The sequence below is a fragment of the Rhodnius prolixus genome, unplaced genomic scaffold (genome assembly GCF_049639745.1).
Source record: "Rhodnius prolixus isolate KJV_2025 unplaced genomic scaffold, Rpr scaffold_24, whole genome shotgun sequence".
Classification (NCBI taxonomy): domain Eukaryota; kingdom Metazoa; phylum Arthropoda; class Insecta; order Hemiptera; family Reduviidae; genus Rhodnius; species Rhodnius prolixus.
Window position 1 is genome coordinate 513,584 of NW_027411637.1, and position 10,253 is coordinate 523,836.

Consider the following 10,253-nt stretch of genomic DNA (forward strand, 5'->3'; position numbering starts at 1 on the left):
TATTAAGTTGACACGCGAATATCTCGCTTAATAATGCGGCACAAACGAAAATATCTTTTGATTTTAATAAATTAGTTATTTCTAATGTTGTAGGTAAAAGAAAAGTACTAATATTTGCTGTGTTTGATATATGTTTTTGATGAAATTCGTAAATAAGTTTTAGTAAGTTAACTTGCCGCTGTGGTGCGCTCAGTGCGAGGAAAAGTTTTCTTTAATATCTTTTTTAATTTTTAAGCTATAATGCTGAAATTTGGTGAATCGCCGGCACAAACGAATGGTAAAAAGAAATTTTCAAAAAACTCAAAAAATAAAAAGTGGCCATACCAACTTGACGTCAAGTTGGTACGGCCACTTTGTTTTGTTAATAACTTCCGTAATTTTGCGGCACAAACGACAAAATTTGGTGAATCGCCGGCACAAACGAATGGTAAGAAGAAATTTTCGAAAAATTCAAAAATAAAAAGTGGTCATACCAACTTGACGTCAAGTTGGTATGGCCACTTTGTTTTGCGAATAACTTCCGTAATTTAGCGGCACAAACGATGAATCTTTGTGAATCGCCGGCACAAACGATGTGCGAAATTTGGTTAAAAAACTCGGTGGTGGCCATACTAACTTGACGGACGCTGATTTTTCCACCATTTCTTGCATTGATATGGCTTTGGGCATTGCAGCTGTAACTTTTCCATATAGATAAGAACAGGTTCTCTTCTTAGAAGTCTCTTCCTCTCTGATTTGACTTTAGTCTTGATAAAGGGTCTGCTAAATTATTTTTTCCTCTAATATACTTTACTTTGTAATTATGAGATTGTAATCTGAGCATCCACCTCTGAATTCGCGCACATGGTTTTGAAGTAAGCCCAAAAATTACCTGCAGAGGCCTTTGATCTGTTAATAAATCTAATGTCCTTCCATATAAAAATGTATGGAATTTCTCCAATGCCCATACTAACGCTAAGGCCTGTTTCTCAGTTTGAGAGTATCTCTTCTCTTGATCACTCAAACTTTTACTTGCATAGCTTATTATTTGCTTTCCCTTGGAGCCCCCTTGCATGAGAACTGCTCCTAGACCTACGGGACTGGCGTCAGCCATCACTTCCGTGTAAGCGTTTGGATTGTAATAACCCAAGACTGTAGCATCCGCTAATCGTTTCTTCAATTCTTCAAAAGCCCTTTTTTGTTCAGGTCCAAATTTAAATACTACATTTTGCTTTAGTAATCTTCTCAACGGTTCCGTTAGCGTACCTAAATGAGGAATAAATCTTCCCACAAATTGTACCAACCCTAGGAAACTTTAACTTCACTTGCTGTTCTTGGTTCTCTAAAATTTTGCACCGCTTCTACTTTATTTTCCGCTGCTCTTATACCTTCTTCTGTTAGTTTGTGCCCTAAAAACACTACTTCCTTTTGAGAAAATTTGCATTTACTTTTATTTAACTCTAAGCCATTTTCTTCTAATATTCTTAATACCTCTTTCACTCTATGTTCCAACTGATTTTTATCTATGCCATAAATTAACACATCATCAATGCATACACCTACACCATCACAATTCCTGAGGATTTGTTCCATAATCTTCTGAAATTTCTCTGCAGCACTACTTAAACCCATTGGTAATCTTTTAAAACGATACATTCCTTTTGGCGTTTGAAAAGTAGTGAGAGGTCTACTTTCCGGAGCTAATTCTACTTGATGATACGCATTTTTTAGATCCAACAGAGTATAAATCTTACTTCCAGTGAGCTGAGGTAGAAAATCATCAATAGTGGGAATGGGGTGTTTCTCAACCAATATAGCCTCATTGACTCTTCTGAAATCAACACACAAACGTATCTCCCCGTTTGGCTTAACTACTGGTACCAATGGTGAACTCCACGGTGAATATTCTTGTACTGGCTCAATTATGCCCATTTCTAATAACTCTTCTACTTTCTTCTCCACTTGCTTTCTGATGGACGCTGGCACTCTTCTATATGGTTGTTGTACTGGCTGCACATCCGGTTTCAACGGAATTGCCACCTGGACCCCTTTAATTTTTTCTATTTCTTTTTTTTTTTACACTTTTTATCTGAATAGCTTCAAGCCCTACTCTTAGTACCCCTAATTTCTGAGCTACCCTGCGCCCCAATAAAGGATCTCCCTTCTCCTTTACTATATAAATCCTCTCTTCTTCTCTTCTGTCCCTTATTCTTATTTCTACATCACAATATCCTAAAACAGTTAACGAGTTCCTTTGCCCATAAGGAAAAAGTCCACGCTGCTCATTATTAACTTTACTAGCGTTGCGAAAGTTAACCCCTGCATGTTTTAAAAATGTCCATGCCTCTTTATCAATGACACTCGTTCCTGCACCTGAATCAATCAGCATTTGGAGCGAACGCCTCCTACTGAACATTTTATAAATGGTTCATCATTCCCCTTTGCACTTAATCTAAACACCGACGAACCCGAATCTGATGAGGGTGCTTCTTTTGTTTGTATCTGACTTATATGTGGCTTTCTTTTCTTAAGATGCGTGTGACACATCCCCGCAAAATGTCCCTTCAATTTACATTTGTTACAAATTTTGTCTCTAGCCGGACAACTGGGATCATTCCAAAAATGCCCAGCTCTTCCACACCTGTAACAAACATTTGTATTAATCTTAGAAGAAGTTTGTTTGTCTCTTACCTTATAAAATTTCTTCTGCGGCCTTTTCATTATTACTCTATTACATTGAGCTTCTTCCCCATCTAGTGCCTTTGAGTGAATGGCCACAGCTTCGAAAGTTTTTGATAACTTCTCGATCTCTGCCAAAGTGATCTCTGATTTATGTAGAAACTCTCTCCTTAATTCACTTGAGTAACATGTTGATATCACCTGATCTTTAATTTGATCCTCTACCTGCTTTTGAAAATCGCAATTTTGTGCCTGTTTACGCAACCTTGCAATAAAATTATTCATGTTTTCCTCTCTCTCTTGACGCATCCCTCTAAAAACATGACGCTCATATGTAACATTTACTTTCGGCTGAAAATGTTCCTCAAGTGCCTCAATGGCCATTTGATATTCTACCTTTTCCCTTTTTTTTAATTCCTGAGCAGAAGCCGTTTCTGGAAGTGGCGGTAATTTTATCTTTTCCTCTGGCAAGCTAAAATATATATCCTGAACAGCCATGCCCGCACAATGAAGTAATAAAGCTTTTTGCCTACCTGGTTCAGTAATTCCTTTGGCATCAATAAATATTTGGAATACCCTTTTCCATCGCTGCCATTGATTTCCAATATCTGGTTTTTCTAAATCTAAACAGGGTAATCCAGTATGCGAAAGATCCTTGTTAACCTAACACTACAACCAATATAAAAAAAATCACACAAATTACTTTCTTTTTTTTTCAAATTTGATAATAATAATCCTCGTCGCCAATTGTTACAACGGGTTGTACTTTTTAAATAAAACACCTTTTATAACTAAACACGTATATTCTAATAAAACACATTCAAGTTGCACGCTTCTCATCATCCCTCTATATATCCAATAACCTCCATCACTGTTACCATCGATACTACAGCAATATTAATGAAGTTTTTAAAGAAAAACTATTACTGACATACTGACGCCAGCAGCGCATCTCCACGTCAACTAAAGTAACTAACTGCCAGCATACACCAGCGGCTGATGGGTTTCCTTTCAGCCATAAATACATATCTATTATAGCAAATAATAGTATTTTTCCTTTACCAACAACTTTACAAATAACTATTTTAGTAACATCAAAAGCTTTTTTCGTTTGTGCCGCCATACCAAGCGAGATATTAGCGTGTCAAATAAATATGAGAAAAATTGATATAACTTTTCATTTTTTGAATTTTTTCAAAATTTTTTTTTGCCAATCTCTTTCGCCTCGTTTCTGCTGGTGATTCGTCGAGTTTCATCGTTTGTGCCGCATTATTAAGCGAGATATTCGGTTGTCAAGTTGGTATGGCCACTTTTTATTTTTGAGTTTTTTCAAAGTTTCGTTTTATCATTCGTTTGGGCTTCGTTTCATCGTTTGGGATTCACTAAATTTCATCGTTTTTGCCGCAATATTAAAGAAGCTATTAAATAAAAGTTTTGCCCATGTAAGAATTTAAAACCGTCTACTTGCGCGCATTGCTACGGCAAGTAAACTAACTGCTACAGTATATGAGAAGACGATTGTTTTATATTTAGTCTCCAATACTGCAAATATTTTTATTTTTTTCCCCTTACAACTTTGGAAATAACTATTTTTTATTTTTCAAAAGTTTTTTCGTTTTGTGCCGCCATACTAAGCGAAATATTCGCATGTCACGTTGGTCGTGCGACTTTTTATTTTTTGAATTTTTTTGCTTTTTATTATTAGTTTTTGTCGGCTATTTGCCAAATTTACGCTTGGCTGTTGAAAAGTTAATTTAAAATATGTACTTTAAAAAATAATTTCTTTTACCATCAATTTCTATGTTTCCATTGCATGATGAAAGTAACTGCATTCCTAACATGATGTGGTCTTTATTTTCATTCATTGTTACTTCTTTATCTTCAGAATGCATTCTTGGTTTCCATAAGAGGAAGTTTTTCTTATGCCTTTTATTCTGAGTAATCACATACAGATGCAATGAAAATGGTGGAATACTTACTTAGTTACTGCAGGTTACAGTTGAATTTTGAATTAAGGAGTTAAAAACAAATTTGAATATTGTGTTGGTCTTACAGAAGTATTCGAGAGCACAAATTACAATTAATTATCAAATAAATTAGTAAGCAATAATTATTCATTCTTAAATTAAAATTGAATGCACTCCCTTTAATTACTTGTACTAATGTAATTTACTAAAAATATGCGTATCTTTACCTATTTTATATTACATGTATAAAACATTATTTCTGGGAAGAACACTTACATTAATATTGAAGAAAACTATATTATTTAATATTAACCCAGATTAATTATTACATATTTTTAATGATGGTCTACTACCTAATAAAATAAAATTTCGTCGGAGAATGAACTTCAACCGATAATTTTTATTTACAAAATAAATAAAATAAATAATACAAAAAAAAAAAGATTTCTTTCTTTCTCCTGAATGTTGACGAATGGAAGACAATTTTTATTAAGTAACATCATTTTATAGTGATTGACCAACATGTCAATTTGAAGATTTGTTAAGAAGATTTGAACAAATAAACGAAAAATAAGAAAAAAGTAAACTTATTTTCTTATCAATCCACCTTAGCAACAGCTTGTTTTTTTCCTTGGTTTTGAACTTTTAAAACAAATAACCGTCTACTGATACCAAGGAACTTTGCAATAATTAATATATTACTGGAGCTGCTGCCCAAAGGCTTCTTAATAACGAAATTGAAAGAATCACCTCTAAAAACGGCTCATATCCCATATAATACCCTTTTGTTGAAGGGGTGTAAATTACTGGTGCCCAGTCAATTACTGGTCCCTTCACCCTAAATACTATCACGTAAAACTGATTAAAACTTATGAAACCATATGTTTGTACTAATTTATATTCTGCAAAAGATGGTAGGAGGATAATTAAACAAGCAATGGGGTGGGAATAATAAAAATTCTCTCACATTCTTGATATGTAAGTTTAAAAATATCTCTTTCTACACCCGAGCAACGAGGGAGGAAAAAAAATGTCCATGATAGTGAAACTTGTTAAAGTTGTAACTGGACCTCGGGCTCCAGCCAGGAATTTTATTTCCTTGTTGTTCTTCTTCTTTTGGAAACTCCACAGCAATGTCAGTTGAGTTTTATGGTGGCTGGAATGAAAATAAATAGTAATTAAAATAAAACAGTAAAATAAAAATTTATATCAGTGACACTTGTAAAAATTATAAATTACCTCTAGCTTCTGCCAGGAATTGTATGAGTAACATATTCCACCTCTTCTTCAGGGCTCTCCATTCTTCTTTTGGGAACTTCACCAACAATGTCAGTTGAGTTTTATGGTGGCTGGAATGAAAATAAATAGTAATTAAAATGAAACAGTAAAATAAAAATTTATATCAGTGAAACTTGTAAAAATTATAAATTACCTCTGGCTTCTGCGTTCGTTTCTCTAAATTACTCTCATACTTAGCTTGACGATATACCTGATCTGAATGGACATGAGAAGGTTCTTTATCTCCAAAAGTCATCAGCTCATTAGCCAGTTCTCTACGATATGAGGTAGCAGTCATTTTACTTAAACTATCAACAACCTCTTTATTCCCGATAATTTTCTCTTTACTGCACTATCGTGTTTCATTTCTGGATCGTAATCATAAACTGAACAGTGCAATTTAATGTTACTCTGTTCTTCATCAAGTACCTTAGCTATTGTTAAAGTGGCTCCACACTGTTTGCATTTGGACTCAACAAAATTGTTTCCTGTGCCTGACGAAATATCCAAGTACAAGGAAACTTTTTTGTTTCATATATTAAGTCATTCAGTGTATGAGTCCAACTACCCTTTGGAAGAACAGTCCTCCTTCTGAACTTAATGTTTGGCCTACATGTTTCATTTCTCGCAGTAAAAATAGAGTGTGGTCTTATCAACTGCCACTGCTCTGCATTTATATGTAAATCAAACTGACAAGAAACGCTAGTACTTGAATCGCTTTTATCAGCTTCCTCCTCTTCACTAGAAATGCCTTCTTGTGAAATATTTTCTTTCTTTTCTTCTATTTTATTCAAAAGCTGTGGAATTATTTCAATGGCGTTTCTTCTTAAGAAATTGTACTCAGCTTTTGCGCTGACTTTATAATCTAAGTGATAATTTCCTTATAGATGGTATTACTTGGCACAGGGATTCTACCACAATGCAATATCCCAGCTACATGTTTCGCTATAGCACTGCGTAAAACTTCAGAAGAAACATTTGGTTTTTTAGGCATTTTTAATGAAAGAATGTTAAGAAATGTAATAAGTAAATAAAAGACTACTATATTACAACAACAAATACACTTATTCTAGAATGAATAAAAAAAAGTTATAGTTAATAACAAATGTATGTATGACACAATTATAGATAAATTTGTGGAAGAACTAAATTTAATCAATGAATTAAAATACAATAACAATTACAATAGTAAAATGAAATAATTTAATAATTAAATAAAAAATGTAATGAGTAAAAGAGAAATACTTAGAAGCAAGGACTAGTAAAGTAAGGTGCTAGATTAAATATAAAAGTGTATTACGGTTACTGGAACAGTGTGCGAAATAGAAATCAGAAACTTACAGAGAAACAGCACTAAATACTACACTTACAAATTTTATGGAAATAATAAAAAGTAATGAAACATACTACGTAAAAACGTGTTGTAACTCACTTCTAGAGATGTACTGTTGTTTTGGAGTTTGCAAAGTAGATGATCTCAACCAGAAGAAGTGAAGTGAAGTAACATTAAGAAATTTATGTCATATAAAAAAAGTTTAATTTTAATAACAAATAAATACATATATAATATTTTAAACTTGTAATGAAAGAATTTTTAACTTGTTAGCAAGAAATTAAGCTATGCAAGACAGCAAAGTTCAGATAGAACTGACCCTTCTTGCCATTTTTTTGAATTTCCTTTGGAGAAGGATAGAGTGGGAGAGTGGTTAGTACCTATCATTTTCTTAAGAGACATGCGCACTGAAGGGCTTAACAAAATATGTAATAAATAGTTCAGCTACTGAAAATTTTGGTAAATTTTTACTTTTAATTATTCAATAAAATGAAACAATAAATATAATATTCAAACTTATTAAAATCAATTCTTTTTTTCCATATTTAAGTGGAATTCAATTTTGGGTTCCTCTCAGTCAAACTAATTGATTTTATGAAAATGGCCTGTACATATTGTAAAGTTTTTCTAAAAACTTTACTTACACAACTAATGCCTGCCACTAGTTATTAAATATGTGGGTTTGATTAAATAATAAAACTCGCTAAAGTTGTAAGTAATAACCTGATTTATTAACACATTACCTTTACTCACATTAACATTTTCTATCAACTAACGCTATTCATTACAGTCACCATTTACAACAGTCACAACAGTCTACTGTTACTTATTCACTACGTAACGCCACAAAACTGTTCCACGACTTACCCCTGGTCCACAATGCACCGAATTGCGCTAGACTCAACCGCACTAGCAAAGCTCTACTCACGAACTGATTACCTGCCCAACTGGCTAACACTGAAGCACTCCGTAACACTGACTCTCCAAGACTAACTCATAAACTTGACTAATAACTATCAACTCTAATAACTCCTTAAAACTTGCTTAAAAACTGCTTAAAAACTTGATTCAAAACTCTTCTTAAAAACTCGATTAAAAACTTAATTGAAAACTGACTTCTCCAGCTGTGTCTGCCTCCTTTTAACTGCGTGCCTCCCTCCAATTGGGACTGCCCTCCTCCAACTCTCTGAGCATAAGTTTCCACGCCCTCCTGACGTTCATTGGCTGGAGAAAACATACTGCCACCACCTCAGCTGGGAGCCGCCTCCTCCCATTCTCCGTCTCTCTCCAACTCCGTCCGTCTCACTCTCACCTGCCAATCACTGGCTGGGAAACACATATGCCACCACCCCAACTGAGGCCTTTCTTTTAGCTGGCTTTTACACAGAGGTGGACCGCTACGGCTACGGTCACTAAACTTGAACAATCTAGCCCTTTCCTTTCTAGTTCAGGTATAGACCGGCCCTTTTGTCTACACAGTGGTGGCCTGATACCGACTTTGGTCGCTTAACCCCTAGAACAATCTAGGCCTTTCTTCTTTGCCACAGGTAGATACCGCCCTTTTGTTCACACAGTGGTGGCCTGTTACCGACTTTGGTCGCTCAACCCCTAGAACAACCTAGGCCTTTCTTCTCTGCCCAGGTCAACTTCGTTACAATATGTATGTGACCCTTGTGTGTCAAGTGTCTAAACAAAATATCTCCAAAACTAATAAACTAATAACTGCATGCATGTAGTACCACAGTTTAGCAATCAAAATTCCCCCATCGGAAAAACCCCTGTAACGGAAGAATTCATTTCTCTCTTTTTTGAAATTTTATCTAACACCGCTCAAGGTGCTAAAACAAATTTGAGATTCATTGCAACTTCCAAAGTATACATTTATTATAAAACTTTAAAGATACAGAACTTAAACGATGCTTAACCAATTCCTTGGAAAGTGAATTTCCTTAACCAATAGTCGTGTGAGGCCTCAGAGAAGTTCAGTAATAAAAATCAAGTCGGATTCAATATTATAAATGTTAGGAAGATGGAAAGTAGTACCAAGGAAAGGAATATATGTACGTGGGTTATGCTGAAGAGCAAAAAATTGTGCACAGTTGTTAAGAAAAAGGACAGTTCTGAAAGGTTTACAGCAGGCCTATCCAAAAAAACAGGCTGCCGCCTGCAAGGTTCCTACCCAGCTACCTGCTAAATGGCCCAAAAGCTGTTGTGTATTATTTTTAAGATTTATTCATAAAAGAAAAATCATAAGAAATTGCAATTTAATCATTTCCCTAGGCTGGATTGTCACTTAACGAACTTATTTATTTATACTCATTAATCCCATTTATTGCTGTGATTTTTCAATAGTGTAATGTTAGTGTGAACAGCGTCAGCCAAAAGTTGTGTAACTTTAAAGTTTTATAATAAATGTATACTTTTGAAGTTGGGGAAATATTGAAAGAGAAAATCTTGCAAGTTAACATTCCCCGTTTTCTACATAAATTTTCTACAAAAGAGTAACAAGGAAAGGAGAAGGTCTAATGAGATAGTGGTAAGGAATACTAACTGATGAGAAAAAAAATCTTAGAATGCATTTACTGAATTCCCATGAATACAAAAAAAGTCATGCTGTAAAATGGTACTTCAGTTTTTAGCAATGTTCTCACTCGTGAAAATTTAACAACTCATGTAACCGTTCTTATAGAATTTGTTAATTCGTCAATATCGTCCCGTATAATGAACGTTTCTTTATTATAGATGGAAATTGTCTCTCACAGAAATGCAATTAACATATTTTTTGCAATGAATCTCAAATTTATTTTAACACCTTCAAAAACACACAAAAATTTTATTAACGATTGCAGTAGACCAATTTGAGTTTAATGTATTGCGAAGTTTAAAGAAAGTCGTTGGAGCGGTGTTAGATAAAATTTCACAAAAGAGAGAAATGAATTCTTCCGTTACAGGGGTTTTTCCGATGGAGGAATTTTGATTGCTAAACTGCGGTACTACATGCATGCAGTTATTAGTTT

At 34.3% G+C, this 10,253-nt stretch overlaps 1 protein-coding gene across 1 annotated transcript; it reads right to left on the bottom strand.

The window, feature by feature from the left end:
• Positions 1 to 1,284: 1,284 nt before the first annotated feature.
• LOC141462275 (uncharacterized) lies at positions 1,285 to 3,539 on the bottom strand. Its single transcript, XM_074143981.1, has 3 exons — positions 3,522 to 3,539; positions 2,448 to 3,321; positions 1,285 to 2,027 (listed from the first exon to the last, which is right to left on the bottom strand). The coding sequence occupies exons 1-3, from the start codon at positions 3,537 to 3,539 to the stop codon at positions 1,285 to 1,287; spliced, it is 1,635 nt and encodes a 544-aa protein (XP_074000082.1).
• Between the last annotated feature and the right edge of the window lie 6,714 nt (positions 3,540 to 10,253).